This window comes from Arabidopsis thaliana, chromosome 4 (assembly GCF_000001735.4).
Source record: "Arabidopsis thaliana chromosome 4, partial sequence".
Lineage (NCBI taxonomy): Eukaryota > Viridiplantae > Streptophyta > Magnoliopsida > Brassicales > Brassicaceae > Arabidopsis > Arabidopsis thaliana.
In genome coordinates this window covers 980,716-1,002,269 of record NC_003075.7, presented here as the reverse complement: position 1 = coordinate 1,002,269, position 21,554 = coordinate 980,716, and the positions used below count along the sequence as shown (strand labels likewise).

Here is a 21,554-nt window from a genome sequence, read left to right as displayed (position 1 = left end):
TAGGTAAAATACTCTTTAACATTTGTGTGTTGATCTCTTAAAACAAACTTACAAAAAAAGTAGGAGAATTGACATAGAATAAAGCAAAATAAATGATGTAGCGTATAGAAGATTTGCAACAATTTAATTTAACAAGTCAAGTGGAATATCGAGTTCCGGGATTATTGGTTTCATTAAACAATCTCACCAAGTTGAAACATCGAGATTCTAAAATGTAGTATTAACAAAGGTGACTATGAGAATAAAAGTTTCAACTAAAGAAATCCTACTATATTATTTGGGAAGTACATTTTAAATATAACCTTAATTTTTGTAAGTAATTACATAGGTATGCTATTAGAAATAAAATTTTAAAGAGTAAATTAATTTATCTCTTTAAAGATTAAAAAGTCAAATACTAATTTAATTAATTAAATTTAATTTAAAAACGAAATACATTATTAATTTTCAAAAATAATAACCAATCAAAATCAACATATAAGATTTGATATCTAAATTTTAATTAATTTGATTTAATTAGAAAAATGAAATACATTATTAATTTGCAAAAAAGTAACCAATTAAAATCAACAAATTAGATTTGATATCTAAATTATCATATTAATTTTTTATTAATTATTATAATTCACTTCTCATCTTTATATGATTCTATTTTTACAAAAAAATAATATCATCATTATAAAAAAATAATTAGAGTTTTTTCGCATATGCAACAATTAGAATTTTTAAAAACGAATATAAACTGTTCAATACATGAAAAAATATTATACCGGGTGAAAAATAGATTTAAGAAAACTTTCTACTGAGTAACGGGTCATAATTTGAAATATTTATATTTAATTTCATACATATTATATTGAAAATTTATAATCTTATATACTATAATAATTAATAACATATTAGATTTTTTTATGTGTATGATGTGATTCAATTTTTAATACAAGCTAGAAAATCCTAGAATTGACGGGTTTAGATCGATATTAATACAAGATGGTCTACTACAGGTGAAACTCTTAAATTAACAATCAAAGTACAAGTGTATAATCTTAAACACTAAACAATATAGATAATATCAATAAAACATATACAACTCACAGTTTACTATACATTTAAAATCAAATAAAATAATATCATATATTTTTAAATCATCTTTACAATAAGTTTTTAGTTTAACTAAAATATAAGCCTACCTGCGGTATACTACAGGTTAATATCTAGATTATAGGGCTTATTGGATCTAAAGACGGGTCATCAAAAATTTCCTAAACTGAAGCAAAATATACTGAATACTCAAATATCTATCTGTTACCAATTATAAACAAATAAGTTCGTAAAACAATTTAATATTTTATATACAAAATCAATTAAATCTTAATCACATAAAAATTAGCACAAAAAAAGTATTCAACAATTAAAAAATTATCAAATCTCTGTGTTATATAAGTTTTGATATTATATTCGAATAAAGTGTAGTATTCCTTTTCAATTTGTATTATTTAACTAATTTAAGCTAACTAATATATTTGCTAATCTTATACCTATCAAAACCGACTATCATTTCTTATCTCTATAGTATTTTTGCAACACTTTTTTGGTGGATTTGGGTAAAAGTGCATTCGGGTCATATGGTACATTCCCCTATTAAATAAATATGGTGTACTCCTATGTTATTAGCTAAAATATTTAAATTATAATTCAGAGTCATATCATAAGTAAAATTAATATTAATAAAATAAATGGCTTTTTGGCAAGACGGATTTGGAATGACGGGTTTTTGAATCAACATTAATAAAAAAGTAAAATATAATTAATCCACTGTTTCAATACAGGTTAAATCTTTAATTTATTATTTTTTAAGATCACTAATATTAAACATATCAAATCATCCTAATTTAGAAAAGATTATATAAAACCAAAAATGTTATGTGGTATGTATAATGTTACTATATATAAAATTAAATTATAAAATATAAATGTATGAGAGAATGATACAATTTGCAAAACTTTTATATATAAAAAAGAATTCTTAAATTTTAAAAATTACTACTTTAAAAAACAAATCACAGGACGGGTAAATAAATTATAGAACAGGTTTTATTTTGGAATTGGGTTATATGGTGGATGTATTTGAATCAATATTTATAAAATTTTAAATTATTATTATGCTGCTGTTTTAATAGGGGTTACAACTTCAGTTTTTTAACAATTGTCTCATGGATTCGTGGTATAGCGTTACTTAATAACAATTATAAACTGTAAAATATAAATATTTTTAAAAAATAAAAATTGCAAATTTAATATATATTACTTTTAAAATCGTCCTGCGGTATACCGCGGGTTAAAATCTAATATTATTGTAATACGTCTGACAAAGATTTTAGGTTTCACATACCTTCTCATAAATATATTCTGTGTAAATGTATTTTATGACGAGAAAATGTAGAATAAATTTCTTTCACCGGTCAAGAAATTTATATGAAGAGAATAATAAAACATAGAAATAAATAGAGAAAAAAAAAGAAAAAGAATGATGATTGCATAGGAAGAATCATTTTCCACGACACGGGAAGCGAGCAATTGACCAGAGAGAGAGAGAAGTGTCCTTTCTGGATTTGATTCATTGGTCAATTAAAGCTGCTTTTGTCTCTCTTCTCTTCTGTCAGGTTTTTATTTTTATTTATATTTTTATACATTATTTCAATTTCGCTGTTATTATTATTATTACTCACGCATCAATTGTGTATCTCGATATTCATCAATAAATGTGAAAAGAAATCTTAAAAAAAAAATTAAGACCCATAATGTCTCGTTTTCGCTTTATGTTTTAGTTAAATCCAGTCAAATCTTTAACCAGCATTTTTATATTCACAACTCCTCTTTTGCTCAAGAGAATGTTGTAAACTTACAACTGAAAACTGTAATTTGTTTGTTACTCTCCCACTGTTATAAGAAATATTATTCTTAAGAGTTTCTTTTAGCTTTTAATATTTATAATCAGAAGTTAAACAAACATTATTTGACGACCAGTTATCAAAAAAACTATTAGAGACAGCTATATAGTACAATTACTATGTATTTAAATTTGTTAGCTATAATAATCATACATAAAAAATACTATGTTTCATAATCTAATGTTTAGTACAATTCAATTAATTTGGTTAGAATTGAGAAATGGTGATGCATATCTCTAGTTATTTAGAAAATTTATATTCGGAGCGAAATCGAGCTAGATTGTGAACAGTATAACTAGACCTCATAACTAGAATAAATAGATAATGTTGAAATATACTTTGAAACGAATTAGATGTGAAATGAAATGTTCCATTGAAGACTTTTTATTATAAGCTACAAACTTCACGTGAATAATCTTCAACATGTCAGTCAGACACACATGAGACAACACAAAAGTACCACCAAATTCGTAATTACTCCATGGAAGATGGAACAAATTCTTCCTTTCATACATACACACAACATAGGGTACATAGCCAAAGTTACTCATCATTTATTCTTTTTTACAGTCCAACACTTCATCCAACGCTGAACCGGGTCAGTCATCGGCGGTTGAAGGAACAGTTTTCACCTGAAACAAATAGAACAAATCATAAGTTAAATGAGATCCTTGAGATCTTATATGGAAGAAGAAGAAAGTGTTTGTGAATTGTGACCAAGTCGCGGAATTTGAGAATGTAGAACATTTCAAGATATCGCCGAGTCTCACGACGCTCCAATTTCGATACGTATTTCCAGAAACCATACACACCAGCTAGTGTCATCAATCTCTCCGAGTATATCTTCCATGTGTACCTACACAAACCATAGCAAGTTTAAATTAAACATGATTAACTAAGAAACAATCAACCGTTTTGTCTTAGGTTTTTTTTGTTACCTTTCGTATATCCTTTGGAGACCAGCGTCTGATACTTTCTTCCAATGGTTTGGATCTTCCTTACAACGTTCAAAGAAATCAGCCATTATGTTACCCGCTTGCTCAGGATGGTATGGATCGATGTGGAAACCCGAGAGCCCGTGCTCGATGATCTCTGCTGGACCACCGTGACAAGTGGCAAAAGTCGGGAGCCCGCAAGTCATCGCTTCCACTACCGTAAGTCCAAAAGCCTCGTAGAACGCAGGCTAAATATATCATACAAGAAATGTCACTTTAAATATTAATCATTCTTTTCATAGCTATATATATAGCCTAACAGACTAAAATATAAAACACTCATATCTTTTAACTACATAATGACATTATATTAGCTTAATTTTATATGAACAAATCAATGTTTAGATTAAGTTCCTAAGTTATCCAAACCGAATCGAACCGAATCAAAAAAACGAAATAACCAAACCAAAAAATTGAATTCCAATTACCTGAGCAAAAGCACCTCTTGTATCCGCGATGTAGCGGTAAAGCTCACCATTTCGAGCTCGGTTAGTCTGAGCAGTTATCCAACGAAACTGTCCATCAAGCTTGTAATTCTTCATAAGGTTATGCATTTTCTCAATCTCTACGATTTCTTCTCTATCTTTGGACTTGTTCACATCAATGTTACCAGCTATTACAACCAGATTAACCAGCTCCCTCAACTTTGTGTTCTTACTATACATCTCAACTAAACCGGAGATGTTCTTCACTTTGTCGAGCCTCGCCATAGAGAAGAGTATTGGCTTTGATCGATCACTCAGTGTACCGCTGCAAAATATAACCCAACCCAAAAAATAAACTGAAATGTTGCCAAACCAAACCGGAAAGTATTTGGTTTCCTGGTTATGAATTCCCAAAACCAATTAAGAACCGAAGTGAACCATATTGAATAACAGAATGCCAATAACTTACACATGCTCATCAGTCTGGTCAGGGCTATAGAGCATTTCCTCTATTGAACCATGTAAAGCTGTAAGTCTCCTAGTTTCTTCGGAATACGGGAAATATATGGTCATGTCTGCACCGGGCGAGACTATGTTGAACTTCGGATCAAACACATCGATGCCGTGTACTACTCTATATAGTCCCGGGAGCGTAAAAGCCCCGTGGCTTTCATATTGACCGACGGTGTTCTTCCTGAGCAAATAATATTAGTATTGCGTATAAGAACCTGAAAATTTTGATATAACAAGTCACGTACGTTCCTGCGATTTCTTGGTAAGTGCTTGTGATGATGAAATCTGCGTTGTTCATTGCGATAAGATCAGCTGTGAATTGACAAGAGAAATGATACTTGTTGTCGAAGTCTTTCCAGTAAATGTCTGAATCTGGATACTTGGTTTTCTCCAAAGCATGTGCAATAGTACACTGTTCATATCAAAGATTCAAAAAATCCAAATATGAGATGTTCCATAAGCAAACACAACATACAACAACATCTGAAAAACATGAAACTCTTACTTGTGTAACACCCATTCTATGTGCCATTAACGATGCAACAAGGTTTCCGTCACTATAGTTACCGATGATAAAGTCCGGTACGCCTTGCAATTCACCGACAATCTCGCTTGCTGCATCCTGAGCATAGTTCTCTAGATAAGGCCATACGTCGAATCTTGAAATCCACTTACGGAGGATTCCTTTCTCAGACCTAAAAGGAACCCGGAGAATATGAGTATGCTCTGTTCCGCTGACTCTCTCTAACCGCTGGTTACACGTAGTTCCTTTAGCATCCGGTATCAACCTAGTTACCTTGGAAAACAAGGAAGAAAAAAGTTGTAGTCTATAAACACAGTTTCAGATATTGATATTAGTCATTAAGAACCTGCAATGACCAAAACATGCTTACAATAAGAATACTAGGTGATATATCCAACCCCTGTCTCTTTATTCTCAACAGCATTTCAGTCTCAAGGGCACGGACTTGGTCAAGAATATAGACAACCTGAGACATCGAAGAACTTTTAAATGATAATCGAAATCCGAAAGACAAATTAAACGTAGGGGTTTAGGGAGATACTTGTCCACCAGTGTCAGGTAAGCCTAAAACATTGGCTTGCCCGAAATATCCATGTGGAGATAAGATCACAACGTTGAAAACCATTGGTACCATCCCAAGAAACTTCTCCAAGGACGAAGGATCAGGAGCTTGAAGAATATCAGAGAGAAGATGCATCATTTCAAGAACTCTCCCTGCGGTATCTCCCCATCCTTTCTCAAAACCCATTCCTTGCAACGCGTATTCGAATTCCGAGAACGGAGTTTCTTGTGAAAGCTTAGAGATATGATCTTCTGCTTTACTAAGCTGGATTTGAAGCCTAGATATGCTTTGAATCCGATCATTCAACATCAACGGCTGCGAACAAAGTGAAAAACTTACAATTTTCAGCAGTTTCATAACATCTTTAATTAGCAACTAAAGAGGTTTTATAGGAAACTTACATGACCTTTGTACTTATGAACTCTAAGGAAATCAAGCAGAGGCTCCAAGCAATCTTTGTTACGGAACATAACAGAAGACAAGTGACGATTCAGAAACTGAACTCCATTACCAATCGAAGACGAACGAGAAGGACGTGGCACGTTTGCGTTAAAGGGCTCGAAATCAAGCTCAAGACAAAAAGGGTCACTATTAGGTCCATCAACGAGTTCTTCTTTGAAACGAAGATACTCAGAGACTGTTAATTGTTCAACACTTAGCTCGAAGACATTAACACGAACATATTCCCAAACACCAGGTCTTGGTCTAACGGCTAACGCAACAAAAGGTGGTACAACTATAGCTTCCTACACCAAAATTAACAATCTATTATTAGTTTCAAGATGAATTTTGAAGAAGAGGAAAAGTTTTTTTTACCATTGCTGATTTAAGGATCTCTCCAAAAGGACCATCAGAGAGACTCTTCTTTGTTTCATCGTCTCCGATAACAGATTCGAGTTCGTCAATTAAGTTATGTGGTTGAAGAATCCCTTTCCCCTGATCCACATACCTTCACAAAACCAATAAGAAACTAAATTAAAAAGAAACGAGCTTTGCCGGGAGAAAGAAACAGGGGAATAAGGATCTTGACGACGAACCTGGAGAGAAGAGCAACGAGTTCGTTGCGGTGAGCGGAAAGCGTGTCTTGCACGCGATCCCTTGTGCTTAGAACCCTAGTGAGCTTAGGGTTTGCCATGAATATTCAGATGATCACTAAAACCCTAGAATCCTAGTCCGAGAAAAGTTTGGTTTTTCGAATCACCAACGATTGCTACTAAAAGGAAAAATCATTGATTAAAAGGGTAAAAAGCAGAGTGATTCTGGAATTTTAGGCGACAAAGAGAGAGAGAGAAAAGAAGACGTGTTTGATCTTCTCTTTTTCTTGATACTGTTTTCGCTACAAGTGACGTGTTTATGTTAGAGGAGAGTACATGTGACTCTGAGAGTGTATGTATTTTATTATATAAATGAAAGCAGTCACAGTTTAAAGGAAAAGTAAAGCAGTGGAGGCTCCGGTGTCGTCTCTTTTGCTCTGCTTTGAAAGCGGTTTCAACGAGATAATCAGAGCAAGAAGACAACTGGTGCTCTGCTTTCTCGCCACGTAGTTTCTAGAGAAAAAAATGATTTTTGATTTTTTGCATGATTTCATGAAAAGGAATGAATAACCGATCAAATAATATTTTTAATTCCTAAACAGATGTGTGAATCAAAATTTTGATGGATCTCTTCTGAGTTACTTTTAATATGTTTGGGCCTACGTGAACCTTATTGGGCCTCTAATCTATATAAATTACTTTTATTGTATCTAAAGAGAAAAAATCAGAATATGTTTTGGTCTTTTGGGCCTTTTTGGTAAGCTGAGCACAATTGTGCATTTTAGTAATTTAGGAGATTCGCTCGGATCTACATTGAATTGTTCGGAAGAAAGAAGAAGGAATTGTTTGGATCTTTGGGAATGTTAAAACAGGCTATTTGGGCCCAATCTAGCCCAGTCCAACACATCGAAGCACACAAGTTGCTAAATTGGTCCGATTAGTCTTAGAGCTTGATTGGTTCTCCCTCTGTCACCCGCAAACGCTGCGTTTGCGGGTGGTAGCAGTTGTTAGCGTTTGACACCAATCATAAAAACCGTTAGATACCGCTTTGGACCGCTCGAAATCGCCATATTTTAAAAGTTCCTTCCCGCAAGCGTTTGCGGTTGCGGGCGGTAGCGGTTAGGTTAATTTTTTTTTTTAATTAACTAAAATAATTATGTCTTCCACCCAAACCCTATATATCTTATTCTTATCAGAAAATCCTAATCAATATATTGAAACCCTATTCTCTCAATTATGGCATCTACCCAAACTAACGAAAATCAAAATCAAAATCAAGAATCAAACGTAAGTATGATCTATCCTTTCATCCATTCATTAGCTAGTGTAATTCTCTGAGTATTTTATGGCATCGTCATTTTATTTATTTTGTATTTTTTTGAGTTTTTTGATTGAATACATGTTTTGATTTGTTTTCTCGATTAGAAAATTATTTGGTCAGACGAGATGACCCGTTTCTTGTTAGAACTTTATCATATGTATAGAGGCAATCCGGAAAACCCACGAGTTCAACGTTATTTACAGTTTATTACACTACTTGATGCAATTTTTGGTGATGTACCAAATGCATAAAGTACTAAGCTTTTTCTTACAAAATTTATTTATTTTTGAATTTAATGTTTTATTTATGGTTTTAATTATTAAGCATGTTTAATTTTTCTAATATTATCAATTTATCATAATAATATATTGTATTTTTTTCTTTTACTAGTAATATATTATATTTATTTTGGTTATTTTTTATTTAATTACTATCGCACCCGCTGGTTTACCAATCATAAAACTCCCGCAAACGCACTCATTATCAAACGCTCAACCAGTCGTTCAAAACACTTGATAACGCTTGAAACCGCAACCGCCTGTTTCCGCAAACTCCCGCAACCGCAACCGCATCCGCTGCGTTTAAACCAGTCAGGCCCTTATTTGTTAGAGACATCCGAACTTTTAAAAGTTAAAACTGATATGCTTGTCCATCCATAATGTTAGAACCGTCTTTGGAATTGGTAATCCACACACTATAATGCGACTCACGTCGGGACAATAACACTATTGTCTACCGTGCATACACGTTGTTCTTATTTCAAGTTTTGTTTGGTTTTACTATTACAAGTTGCTCGTTTTCTTATTAGTTAATGTACACTAAACCAAATAATTTAATTAGAAAATTAACCTTCTTTTTCAACGCAATTAATCTATAAAACCCAATAGTTAGTTTTCAAAAAACTTCACTTGCTTAAGCAACATATAAACAAAGCAAGCAAAAAAAAAAAATGGCTTTCTCACGCCTCTCATTTGCAGCTTCTCTCATCGTCTTCTCATCTCTAATCATATCTTCAGTTGCTTATTACGGCAATGAAGCTGACCCGGAGACCGGAAAATTGATTCCCATCGCCGTTGAAGGGATCATCAAGTGCAAGTCCGGTGGCAAAACTTACCCAATTCAAGGTAACATAACTTCTTTAATTATATATACCAAGACGAATTGGTCTAATGGTAGGAGAAAATTAGAGCATAGTAAGGTCTAACCAAACGAATATCGTATTGTTGTTTGTTTGCGACAGGTGCAACGGCAAGAATTGCGTGTGTGAAGGTCGATGCATATGGGAATGAGTTAGTTCCAATATCGATATTGAGCAGCAAAACTGATGCTAAAGGTTACTTCATCGCCACGATATTCCCTTCGCAGCTTCGTGCAGGAAGGACAGTGACCAAATGCAAAACTTACCTTTACAAATCTCCACTCGCTGATTGCGATTTTCCGACCGATGTGAACAAAGGTGTTAGAGGACAGCCATTGAGCACGTACCGTATTCTTCAAGACAAGAGCTTCAAGCTTTACTGGGCTGGTCCTTTCTTCTACACGTCTGAACCTACTTACTACTAATTATGATCTTCTGATGAACATGAAATTTAACATGTTCTTGGAGAATCATTTTTCGTTTGTTTGATTATTCGTCGTATAACGTTGTCTGCAAAATGATCTAAGAGTTTGTTTTCTTTATCTTATATTTCATGTTGCATATATGACTTTGTCATGTATCTTATGTTTTAATATTTTCTTGGTAAATGTATGGGTTTATTGGATTTGTTCTAATCATCTAACTGCTTATTTTGACTATGCATAATGGTGATCGTACTTAATTGTGTTGAAGCTCATGGAGGCATCGGTATTAATATTTAGTTAACTACCATAAAATGTTACACAAGTTTTAGTTTCAAAATATCATAAATTTGGAAAAATATTTATTTTTTTATTTCTTAAACAAGTTTTTTTTGGCATCCGAAATTTATTATAATAAAAAAAAAGATGAAACTAAGCCTGCAAAATGTTGAAATCCCTAGAGACAATAATCCTAAAGAGAAACACTTTTGGAAAAAAACCTAAAAATACAAACCAAAACATTAAAGCTAAGTTTTTATCAATTAAATCTTAATCATATTTACCAGTTATTTCCCAAGATCAGAAATTGTCTTCATGTCGATGGAAACCACAAACCTAAATTTACAATCCAATTTTTTAAAAATCAAAATGGCAAAATCAGAGGTATTTTTCGAATTTTATTGGTCATAAGAAATGGTATTTTTGAGAACCGCCATAATTTTAATTGGATAATTTCACTTTTAGATTGGAAAAATCGTTGGTGTTTGCCTCTCTACTTAGGCCAAGATATATTAAGCTATAAATAACCTGATTTCTAGATTTACTTTGGTTTTGTCCAAATTTTTTGTTTTTTAAAAAAGAATCAAGAAAACAAAAACAAAATAAACCGTGTTTGGGAAATGCATTCAATTTTTTTTTTTCTATGTGCAAGTATATGTTTTACAGGAGTATCTACATATTACATCGTATGTTCATCCCACTCTTTTGGTCTTTATATACAATGACCTTGATTTATTGAACATAACACATCTAAAAGAATTTGACTCTCTTTTTCTTTTGTTTTTCAAAACAAAGTGATATATATTTTCAAGAATATTATAAGAGCTCTCTACCTCTACATGGAGCAACCAGACTCTCTTCTTCAGTACGCTTATTTTTCCAGTGAACATGACAAAACTTCAAGGCCAAGAACGTGAGTCCTTTGGCTTTAACACTCAAGAACTTGAGCATTCTCTGTTGATCTTGGCCAGCTACAACCACTGGACCATCCCAACACACCCAAGACTAAATCCACCTTAGCGCAAACACTAACCTGTGAGTTACAGATCCATAGAGACACGGGTTAGTGTTTAGTGATCGAAGATCCAAAAAGAACAAAAACAAGAGTTAAAAGAGAGTTTAGATCAACAGGACATATTACCAAACTTTCAATGTTTGCTTCTATTTGAAATAACATTACTGCTAATCCTCTTCCTCTGTCAATCTCGGCCTGCAATAAACCATAAGTTTTGTAAGATGAGTAGTTAGGAACTATAAAATGTTTTTAGAAGCAAGGTTTAAAGTAAAACCACGAACCACGCAAGAACATAATGCAATGCCTTCAGCTGCGAGGACTGTTGTAACCTCTGCGATTATGCCTGCCAAATGTAACAAAGAGTTCATATTTACTTTGTAAGTTGTTGGAATCATCAATCATGACTAAACAAAACGAATATACCCATACCTTTGCGATCCATGGATACTACACATAACCATTCGATGGACTGACCTTCGAGATGATGCCATGTGGCAATTTTACTGTCTCGCCAACTGTCTAAGCCGGGCAACACTTCCTTATAAGCAGGGATATTAGCAGGTAAAATCCTGGCAATTCCATCTCCAGGTAGGAGGAACTCTGGCTCATCAGAACTCGAGTTCTTTATGGCTTTGTTGTGTTTTCCATTCACCTTTGGGGCCCAAACGCTTCCGTTTTGAGGAGCGGGTGTTGTATCTCTACTTTTGTCTTGTGACTGGAATTGCTTAACATTGACGAGGATTTTCTCCCACCATTGTAGGCTCTTTCTTGAATCTTCTGTGAGATCTTCCACATCACTATCAGAGTCCGCCACAAAGTCATTCACTTGATCCTGGGTAATTTCGGCAGCACATTGTGCAGCTTGCTCCCTTAGGAACTGGAACAAGATGAGAGACATGAATTAGTAAATAGTGAGCCAATTAGCATGAAGTAAAGAATTAAAAATAACATACCCTCATAATCTTGTGTCTTGCACTCCTTGTTTTGGCATGTTGCAACCACTGTTTATGTCTTTGGAAAGCAGATTTACTTGAGAGGGCCTGTGATGTGACAATAATAATAAAACATGAGAGCCCGTGGAACATGATGAAGGCAATCAAAATTTTCCTAAGCAGGACAAGAAGAAAAGGGAGAAATTTAAAACAAAAGCAAGGGAAAAAGGTACAAACGTTGTAGGTGACTATCTCCACGACCTCAGCATTCTCAAGAACGTGAGTTGGGGAAACAAGATTACCATTGACCTGCAGTTTCAAGCCATTAAGTATCATTAAAGTCTGGTCCAATTGTTGTCTCTATTTCAAAGATAACAAATCGAGAATCAAAGTTATCATGGAAAGAACGACATAACTAGGGAAAATACCTTTGCTGCTACCATCTTGTTTCCGATTTCGGTGTGAATCAGATAAGCGTAGTCAACAACGGTGGCCCCTTTCGGGAGGTTCTTTATCTGCAAATAGAACACCAAAGCATTTAATCAAAAACATAAAAATGTTAGATGATGGTTAAAGAGGCTTTGAGGTATAGTAGTCCTTACCTCTCCTTTAGGTGTGAATACAAACACACGACTACCTAAAAGATCCCTCGTAATGGTATCCACAAATTCTCTAGAGCTCATGTTACCCACAAACTCCTCTTGCCATTCCCTTATTGCATTTAGCCACCCAACCTGGAAAAATAAACTGTCATAACTAAAATCACACTGGGAAGGTAAAAAGGAACACATTACGCCTACATCTAGCACGTCTCTCTGCTTTTTTAATTCTGAATATGGTCAGTAAATACCCTGAGTGCAAAATCTGCATTGTTGAGGCAACCCGTCTTCCCCCTTGAATTTCTACCTAAAGGAACCGCGTTTCCAACTAATCCAGTAGATAGAGACTTGCCATTGTAGTAAACAGCAATGCCCCTTTCAGCAATCAAGTCCATCTCCTCGGTTCTGATCTGCAGAGAAAAATGTAGTCTTAATAACCAATCAAATCAGCCTTTTAAATATTCCCCATGCTTGAACCTTTAAAATACTAAAACCGAATTCAATTGTACTAATCATCGGCGTTTTTCTAAGAACTGTGATAAAAGATTTTTATCTCAAATACCTGAACCTCCAGTCGAAACATACTCTCATACAAGAATGGAATCACAGTAGTATGGAGGCTCTGGTATCCATTGGGCTTCGGGGTTGCAATGTAATCTTTTACCTGTAAGACATATGTTCAGTCCCAATGTAGATAAGATATAACCTGAATAACAAAAGATCTGATACATACTGTTCGTGGAATAGGTTTCCAGATCTCATGAACAAGCCCCAGAACGTGATAGCATATCTGCATTGACGACAGAGCGAGAAAGCTAAGTGACACACAAGAACGAATCGGAACAAAATATACCCATTTCCTTTTCATTGGGATTTCACCTGTTGTGGACTGCACAAAGGCCCGACCCCTACAGATGGTTTTGGCTTTACAACAATCCGTAACTGCTAAAATAATGAAATTAGGAGAGGCAGCGTGTTAACAATCATATAAGCTTCAGATGGAAGTTTTGTATTCAAAACCTTTGATACAACTTGGAGACAAGAGTATAACACAAACCTGAGCAATCTGGTTGTAATCATTAATTGATCCTTTCGATTTGAGAGCAGCTTTGTAGATGCTGCAGATAAAAAAAGAGACTTCAGATGCTGAAGAAAAGGGTAGGTTACAAGGTAAAATGAAGAAGTCACTTATGAATTCACCTGTAAGTTTCCTTGCAAACAGATCGAACATCAGTATTCACAGTCACAAGGTCCAGAAACTGATCATCTTCAATCTTTTTCACCAAAATTCTGTTTGCCTAAGATACATAGTAGGACTCTGTGAATGCAGATGAACTAAATAAACGCCCAGATGAATTCAGAGTTCGAAAGGTCAAAGAGGTGTAGGTCGCTAATCAACATTCTTCTCTAATATCCTTTTGTTTTTCAATCTATGTTTTGGCATTTTAAGCTCAGAGACGATAATAGTTGAAATTACCTCAGTGAGTTCTTTTTCATGCTCTTTGTAGAGGTTAGCAATCCTGCTAGTGACTCTATCATAATCCTCAGCACTTACGTACATGAAAGACAGATTTTCCAGTTCAGACTGCAAGATTACCACCACAAAACTCAGAACGCCATTGGACACAACGATTGAAATAATTCAGTTTCACATGCACACTAACATACATTTCGACTGATGTAACCGGAAATAATGGCCACCTAGTTAATATTTCCATAAGAATTATAGCAAGCAAAAATAATACTTAAAGGGTTATACCTTTATTGAATACATTCCCAATAATTTTGCTAAAGGAGCAAAGACCTGCAAAGTCTCCCCTGCAATGCTGGACTGGACGAAACTCACAAATTCATTAGTTATCCCAAATGAAACATAGAGCTGGAGCTATGGGCAACAAATCTCAACTACTTGAAAGAATCACCTGCTTATGGGGAGGCATGTGGCAGAGAGTTCGCATATTATGCAACCGGTCAGCTAGTTTGACAATAATGACGCGGACCTGGATTGAAGCAGTTAGACATGCTGATAAATATATAACCACACCAGCTAATACAAAATCTTAAAAGACTGAAACCTCGTCTGTCATCGCCAGAAACATCTGCCGCAAATCATCTGCTTTTACATCTTGTATTGTTTCACTTTCCGTTTTACACTTTAACTTTCCCAGTTTTGACACCTAATAGGGAAAAAAACTTTTATAAATAATGAACTTCATCGCACAGGAAGCGTGGAGTTCTTTCCCTATAATAGGATAGGAAAAATATTGTAGCAAACACAGATAGGCAGACCTTGGTCTCCCCTTCTACGATGTGACGCACAGTTGCACCAAACTCTTCTTCTATCTTTTCAAAAGTAATGAAATTTGTATCCTCGACTGTGTCATGTAGTAATCCAGCAACAATAGACTCCCAATCCAATTCCTATACAAGTACAAAAGTAATTATTAAGCTTTCCAACTAATCCTCATGTGAATCCATATTCACAACGTATCACGCAACTCACAAGTTCCCCAAGGATACGAGCAACTGCAACGGGATGTATAATGAATGGTTCCCCACTACGTCTCTTTTGACCATGATGTGCCTCAAACGCTAACTGCACAAACCTTTCTTACTGAATTAAGCAATGAATAGCAAAAAACTGAAGATAAACTTCAATAATAAGTTAATAACATATCAAAGGGGAAATGACATAGGAGGATGTAGCTTAAAGACGCCTTTCAAATATAGAGAAATTTATATCATCATACCTTAAGGCCCTTTTGAACAAATTCTAATTCTTTACGGGGTAGATAAGATATTGATGGGAAAAGGTCCTGCAGAGATAAACACCCATCAAATTGGTTGAGAATGTCGAGCTAGTAGAGTTCCAAAGAAAAAGAAGAGACCAGTGTATCGTACCTCCCACAATGTTTCGACGGTAACATCACTGGATGCACCAGAAGAAGATTCAGCTGATACGCAATACAGTTCCCATCTTTTATGACCACCACAAGATAATCTGGACTTCAAGATATTTCTCACATTTACAAAGTAAGGAGCCTCAGAAAAGCCTACTTCATATTCATACCTCTGCCAGGCGCACTACATTATCCAAAGGAGTTACCATAAGAATAGATTGCAAATACTGCCACCATGGCAATATGAACAAGGTGATCATGTACAAAAATAGTAGAAACACAATTCTGGAGCTTGATATATCCATTCAAGCCACATATTAATATCTTAACACCGGACTACATAAACAGACGCAATAAAGGATACTTACAGCTTTCATTCTGCTCTTTCTTCCATTTCTGCCACATGAATACACAGAACACACAGGTGGATGAGCAGTGCTAGCTAGAAACCCAGTTAACGCTCTTGGAGCTTTCCAAGCACAGGAGAGAGCACTGCAATCGCTTCTTGCATTCCCATCTCCTTTCGTTAGATTACATATGTTCACACATTCCACAGACACTGCATTGTACACACATAATCAATTTCAATAAAACCAAAACAGAACCAACCAAAAAGGGTAAACGTATATGCATGAATTCAAAAGAAATTAATTGTTAACCAGTAATAGAAAACTGTGGTCCACAACAAGAATGGTAGGAAGTGTTTAGTTGGCACATGAACTTGCTTAAAGAAGAACTAGTGAATAACCTAATCAGCTCAGAATTCTAACTTTGCTGCATTTACTCACTGATCCAACAAACACCAGAAAGTAATAGAAATTATCAACCAAGTGGATTTTCATTTTCCGTCGCACACATACACAAAACAAGAACAATAACTAAAGTAGCTTTCAAATTCAATGGGACGTGAACTCTCTCTCTCTCTCTCTCTCTCTCTCTCTCTCTCGGAATCCAATTCAGAAAACGAAGCAATTGGATTCTTAATACGACTCATAACTAAGAAAAATCACACAGTCTTAAGGGTATATTAGCTTAAGACGTTAAGACGCAATACACAATTGCTACTGAATTCAAACAAACAGAGAGAAGAACAGAAGAATCGTCACAAAGCTTCCCCTAAACTCTGCCTTTGAAACGAACATGAAAAAAAAAAAAAAATCAGAGAGACGAACGAAGAAAACGCACCGGACATGGAAGAAGCAGAAGTCATTGCTAATGAGGTAAAGCAATCTCACTAAATCGATCCACCATTTGATTGATACGAACAAGAAATTCAAAACCTCCAGATTCCGAAATCACAGAGACGGAGATTAAGAACTCTTTACGAAGAAGAGACGAGTTCAAATTCGGATAGAGAGGATTTCGAAATGATAGAATAGAGAGATAGAGAGACGCACACAGTGATGTGAAGAAGAAGAAGCAGAGGAAGAAGAGGAAGAAGAAGAAGAAGAGAGACAGATATGGAGTCTCAGGTAGCCCTCCCTGGCCACACAAATACCGTCCGATATACCAAAGAAAGAAAAAACTTTGAGATATTTTTTTCCCTTTGTGGTCAAACATTAAAATTATATATTCTCTTCTTTTTCTGTTAAAATACTTTTTTTTAGTCAATAGTTTTTAGGGTTTACAAAAAAAAAAAAAAAAAAAAAAAAAAAGTCAATAGTTTTTAGTATTTAGGAATTATATTGAATGACCAAAATTATATGGATGCTTGTAAATATTTAATTAATTTACAATTTTCATTTGTAATAAGATAGTAATTTAGAATTATTAATTTCATTTTCTTAAATGATAAAATGTCCACACAAAAAAAGGATAATTTCATATTTTTATTTTATTTTATTGTGTATATAATATAAGAAGGGAAAAGAAAATACATTTGTGACCAAAAGGAAAATAATATACATTTGTATTTTATTATTTCATTGGTTATTATTAGGTGAATATAAACAAGAAAATATGCATATTGGTTGTATATACTTTATATATAATTTAATAAGCTCATTCAAAAATTCCCAAAAACAAGTATTTCAAATATCGTTACAATTTACCCCCGGGACAAATCAACGAGCCATTTAAAAAAAAATTATAACAATGTGAACAAATATAAAATAATTAATGGGCAATAACTTTAAATTTAGGGAGTTAAAATAGTGTTAATGAGAAGAGCATCCTTGCAAAGCTTCAACAAGTTTGTGTTCCTACGAGCAAGCTCAGCATCATTACCGGCACGATCGTTCAAAGCGTTTTCACAAGCCTCACCGTCGCTTATCGCGGTGTTGAGCCAAATATCGACGTCGATGAACGAGTTTTGCATCAAAGCGGCTAGAGAATCGTCGAGCTGCGCGACCGCATCTAAGTAATTCTTAGAGCAATCGTCGAGGGTGTCTTCTAAAGCCGGCTCGAGGTTCTTTTGCTTTAGTTTGGCTTTGATGTAGAAAGATGTGTCCGAAGCATTTGAGGACGCGATGCTTAACGCGATCACGCCTAGTTTTGGTGCGGTTGCGGTTGCTGCCTCAGGACGGGACGTTAGGCTTGCAACGCAAAACGCTTTGTCTTCGGATTTCTCGCAGAGTTTCTCCGCTAGGCTTTGCCTTTCTCGGTGAATGTTGGCGGTGGAGCTTTACCGGCGATGGCCACCGTGACGTAGACGGAGAGGAAAAGGAGAAAGATCCTTCCGGCCATTTTCATCGTTACTATTTTTTCTTTCTCAACTTCTCTTCTCGTGGTTATTAATTGTTACAAACAAATTGAAAATTGGTTATTTAAAGAGCTTTGAGAAATGTATTTTTGGGTTGATTCTATTTTTTATCCAACTCTTCTTTTACATCTGTTATTCTATTTTTAAGTTCTTTTCTTCCTCTTTCATTCTATTTTTAGGTTATTCCTAGTTTTTGCCATGTTTCTTAATTTGGTGGGTTCGGAGAGAATTGTGTGATACGAGAAAAAGGTCAACGCACATTTGTACATAGTCAATGATGGGCCTACCATGGTTTTATTTTGGGATGTGTAGTTTTGATCTAAATCACAATGGGTAAAAATACTAAAAATTGTTGTATGTTTGGGTCTAAAATAATTATATATTTTAGTCTAAATAATTTATTATTTTATGGATGATTTTTTGGATGTTGTGATATGAAGCTTTTTGATGGTTCATCCATGAACAATCATAATGGTGAATTTGATTGCAATTGCGCTGGGGCTTGCAAAGACTATGTATTGTTAGACCATCTACATTGGTAATCTCTCAAGAGAGTTTTTCACTATTAAAATAACAGAAATAATAAAAAGAGAAGAGAGAGTGTAGAAAGTTTCTCAAGTGAGAAACTATGAGATACTCTCTACAAGCCATCATTACATTTCTCTTCTTTTAATTGATTCAATTTTTACACTAAAATAAAAATTTAATCATATAATAAAATTATAATAAAATACTAATATTTTTCTTGTTCGAGAAACTTTTTGGGTTTCTCCTTGATGGAGATACTCTTAGGTTTTGTTAAACTCTACAACACATCAAGCTTAAACCTTTGCCATCCACACCAACTCACGGAAACAGAGTAAGCAAGATATAAAGAAGTAGAGGAAATAACAGAGCAGAATAGGAAGAAGAGGAGCACACAAGTATTTGTTCACAACGAAGGAGAAAGAGGGTGATTACAGGATAATACTAGTGAACGTCTAAAACTTTTCTCTAGCTAAAGACTCACTCTCCATCATGTACTACTTGAAAAACTACCCCAAAGCATATACAGTTATACTTTACAGTTTCTCTCACCCCTTATGATCTAATCTCCTTAGATCTACATTGCTTGTTCTTTCTCTGCTCCCTAGTGCAGCTTCCAGACGTTCCTTTTGAATTTACAAACGGACAAATTCTCCTTATTGGCCAACAATGCAGAGGCTATAGTTATCGTTGCCTTTACCTTGTATACTAGAAAATGTGAACATCAAGTTCTCATCTTCATATGTACAGTCCGTTTTCTGCATTCGAGTAAGCTTGTTGGAGGAGTGTTCTTCAGCTTTTGGGTGATTTGTCATCTTTATCTGTTTGCTAAAGGATTGATTGTGTTTGTGGTCGATTATTGTGTCTCTGCTTTGGGTGTATGATAATCCTCCTTCTGGTAAACAAGACTACGCAGTTTCAGTTTCCTTGATTTAGGGGTTTTCTTTGTTTGTGGTACAAGCCTTGTTTGTACGAACTCAGAGCTAATCTCCATCTCCTTGTATCAGCTGATTCAGACAAGACGGATACTAAGTTGCAAGTTTCTTAGATGCAAGAGTTATATAATTTGACTTTGCAGCTTGTATCAACTTATAGCAATTGAAACAGTCTTGTCACCATCAATGTTTTTAGATTATAATTTGTTTCATGCAAGTTTTTGTGAAAGATTTTTATGGAAGTTCATATATATATGAATACTACTGAAAAAAAAATCAACTTAAAATTCAAAGCAAAATCTCCACAAATAGATCTGTTTCATTATAGAAATACTTAAAAAAACAAGAAAAAAAACGTGGCAGAAGGAATTTAGAAGCAAAAACAGCTTCAATCTCTCTCTGATCCGCTTGCTACTTCACAATTGACTGACTCTTAAGGAAGCTTCAATGTTTTTTCTTTTAGACAGATTTGTTAGCAGAGAAGTCTTGAGTTGTCAGAAAAACAATAACTGTTAGAATTGTTGTGGAGAGGTGGCAGAGAAGATGTGTGAAGCAGACTGCTCGGATCATAGCTTGAAAACATGTCTTGAGAGAAGCTAGTGTTACCGACAGCATTACCATAAGTGTTCTGGTTGAAACCAGAAGAGAATTCATGTGGAACCGTGTTTGAGAGATTAGGATATTGTAGAACGTTGTTTTTGTTGATGATTTCACTCATCATACACATGTTCTGATCAAAACCATGAAGCTGATCCTGTCGCTGCATCAAGTGATTATTCAACCCGTAGTTATTCACTGCAGATGCTTGTACCGAAAGAAACGGTGAGTATTCTTGTGTGTTTGACACGCCAGGATGTTGAAAGTTGTTGTTGTTGGTGATGTTGTCCAAACACATGTTCTGACCAAAACCATGCCGCATCAAGTGATTCAGGTAATTGGAGTTGATTGGAGAGTGAAGCAGACAGTGGGAGTTGTGAGAGAGTAGCAGCATCTCCATGGTTGTACATATACGGCGAGAAGTTGCTAGGATTCAAGTGTTGGATCTGGTTCAGATACGATGGTGTTAAACTCTGATGCACCAAGTTTTTGTTTTGTTGTTTCTGCGACTCAACAATACGAAGCCTTTCTTGCAGAGTAGAAAGAGTCCGTTCTAAGGAATGAATCAATTGAGAGAGTTGTTGAGGAGAGTAATGATCAAAGTCAGGATACCAATTCTTCACATAATTCTTCTTTTTCGAATTCGTCTTCCCCTTGTCATTTGTCTTTGTCTTTGTCCTTGTCCTTCTCCTTCTCGATGAAGTCATGAAGATTGAGACTCTTCTTGCGTTTTGTGGCCTCTTTATATCTCGAAGCCATGTCTTTCACTGTATTTCTCTCCTTAGGCCATGTTCTCAGTTCACCGTCTGGTCCGTAATAGATGACGCAAACGTCAATAGCACAGAGAATCGAAAGCTCTTCAGCTTTTTTGAAGATGGTTTTGAGTCTGTTTGTTAAACTAGTTGAATTACGTGACGAAGAAGAAGAAGAAAAAGAAGATTGCTTCATCGTGATTTTGCCTTGATTCGGCAAGAAACTAGGGTTTTTTCTTCCGAGAGAGAGAGAACACACAAAGAAGAAAAATTATGGAAATGAGGGTGAAACATTGTGAACTCAATACGTTTCTATAGATGCCTTGATGCCTACGGAACAACGTGTACGCATCTGTGTTAAATTCAAAACTAGGCCTATAATGGGCTTAGCAGAAAGCCCAATTAGAAAACGATTGGTTTTTGTGGAAGAGTAAC

At 34.9% G+C, this 21,554-nt stretch overlaps 5 protein-coding genes across 8 annotated transcripts; 1 reads left to right on the top strand and 4 right to left on the bottom strand.

The window, feature by feature from the left end:
• Positions 1-3,278: 3,278 nt before the first annotated feature.
• On the bottom strand, positions 3,279-7,544 carry SUS3 (sucrose synthase 3). The gene is made up of 12 exons (NM_116461.4): positions 7,007-7,544; positions 6,786-6,918; positions 6,371-6,715; positions 5,949-6,284; positions 5,778-5,873; positions 5,390-5,680; positions 5,130-5,296; positions 4,841-5,065; positions 4,375-4,696; positions 3,890-4,134; positions 3,669-3,807; positions 3,279-3,583 (listed from the first exon to the last, which is right to left on the bottom strand). Exons 1-12 carry the CDS (start codon positions 7,102-7,104, stop codon positions 3,551-3,553), a joined length of 2,430 nt encoding a protein of 809 aa, NP_192137.1. The 5' UTR covers positions 7,105-7,544; the 3' UTR covers positions 3,279-3,550.
• A 1,686-nt stretch (positions 7,545-9,230) lies between these two features.
• On the top strand, positions 9,231-10,159 carry RHS13 (root hair specific 13). Its single transcript, NM_116460.4, has 2 exons — positions 9,231-9,448; positions 9,565-10,159. The coding sequence occupies exons 1-2, from the start codon at positions 9,274-9,276 to the stop codon at positions 9,885-9,887; spliced, it is 498 nt and encodes a 165-aa protein (NP_192136.1). The 5' UTR covers positions 9,231-9,273; the 3' UTR covers positions 9,888-10,159.
• A 604-nt stretch (positions 10,160-10,763) lies between these two features.
• RSH1 (RELA/SPOT homolog 1) lies at positions 10,764-17,147 on the bottom strand. Of its 4 annotated transcripts, none has more exons than NM_116459.4 (24): positions 16,795-17,147; positions 15,978-16,168; positions 15,611-15,793; positions 15,460-15,525; positions 15,213-15,305; positions 14,999-15,130; positions 14,785-14,886; positions 14,632-14,709; positions 14,469-14,540; positions 14,187-14,294; positions 13,910-14,007; positions 13,767-13,827; positions 13,589-13,651; positions 13,443-13,499; positions 13,272-13,373; positions 12,961-13,119; positions 12,713-12,844; positions 12,539-12,625; positions 12,348-12,419; positions 12,132-12,218; positions 11,608-12,055; positions 11,460-11,521; positions 11,305-11,373; positions 10,764-11,196 (listed from the first exon to the last, which is right to left on the bottom strand). In NM_116459.4, exons 1-24 carry the CDS (start codon positions 16,817-16,819, stop codon positions 11,092-11,094), a joined length of 2,652 nt encoding a protein of 883 aa, NP_567226.1. In that variant the 5' UTR covers positions 16,820-17,147; the 3' UTR covers positions 10,764-11,091. The 4 variants fall into 4 exon arrangements, with proteins under 4 accessions (NP_567226.1, NP_001329795.1, NP_849287.2 ...); NM_001340369.1 differs by having other exon boundaries at positions 10,771-11,196; positions 11,653-12,055; positions 16,795-17,130; NM_178956.4 differs by having other exon boundaries at positions 10,772-11,196; positions 13,589-13,654; positions 16,795-17,138.
• A 599-nt stretch (positions 17,148-17,746) lies between these two features.
• AT4G02250 (Plant invertase/pectin methylesterase inhibitor superfamily protein) lies at positions 17,747-18,300 on the bottom strand (the record flags this gene model as incomplete). The annotated part of the gene is made up of 2 exons (NM_116458.2): positions 17,747-18,165; positions 18,237-18,300. The coding sequence occupies 2 exons, from the start codon at positions 18,298-18,300 to the stop codon at positions 17,747-17,749; spliced, it is 483 nt and encodes a 160-aa protein (NP_192134.2).
• A 2,258-nt stretch (positions 18,301-20,558) lies between these two features.
• AGL51 (AGAMOUS-like 51) lies at positions 20,559-21,315 on the bottom strand (the record flags this gene model as incomplete). The annotated part of the gene is made up of 2 exons (NM_202771.1): positions 20,559-20,920; positions 21,087-21,315. The coding sequence occupies 2 exons, from the start codon at positions 21,313-21,315 to the stop codon at positions 20,559-20,561; spliced, it is 591 nt and encodes a 196-aa protein (NP_974500.1).
• Between the last annotated feature and the right edge of the window lie 239 nt (positions 21,316-21,554).

Coding starts and splice junctions, on each gene's coding strand:
- RHS13 (NM_116460.4), top strand. CDS start 9,274: ATGGCTTTCTCACGCCTCTCATTTGCAGCTTCTCTCATCGTCTTCTCA. Junction 9,449..9,564: donor CAAAACTTACCCAATTCAAG/GTAACATAACTT, acceptor TGTTTGCGACAG/GTGCAACGGCAAGAATTGCG.
- RSH1 (NM_178956.4), bottom strand. CDS start 16,819: ATGACTTCTGCTTCTTCCATGTCCG. Junction 15,131..15,212: donor CTCGTATCCTTGGGGAACTT/GTGAGTTGCGTG, acceptor GTACTTGTATAG/GAATTGGATTGGGAGTCTAT. Junction 13,828..13,909: donor GTTTGCAAGGAAACTTACAG/GTGAATTCATAA, acceptor TTTTATCTGCAG/CATCTACAAAGCTGCTCTCA.
- SUS3 (NM_116461.4), bottom strand. CDS start 7,104: ATGGCAAACCCTAAGCTCACTAGGGTTCTAAGCACAAGGGATCGCGTG. Junction 5,874..5,948: donor TACCTGACACTGGTGGACAA/GTATCTCCCTAA, acceptor TCGATGTCTCAG/GTTGTCTATATTCTTGACCA. Junction 3,808..3,889: donor CTCCAAAGGATATACGAAAG/GTAACAAAAAAA, acceptor TGGTTTGTGTAG/GTACACATGGAAGATATACT.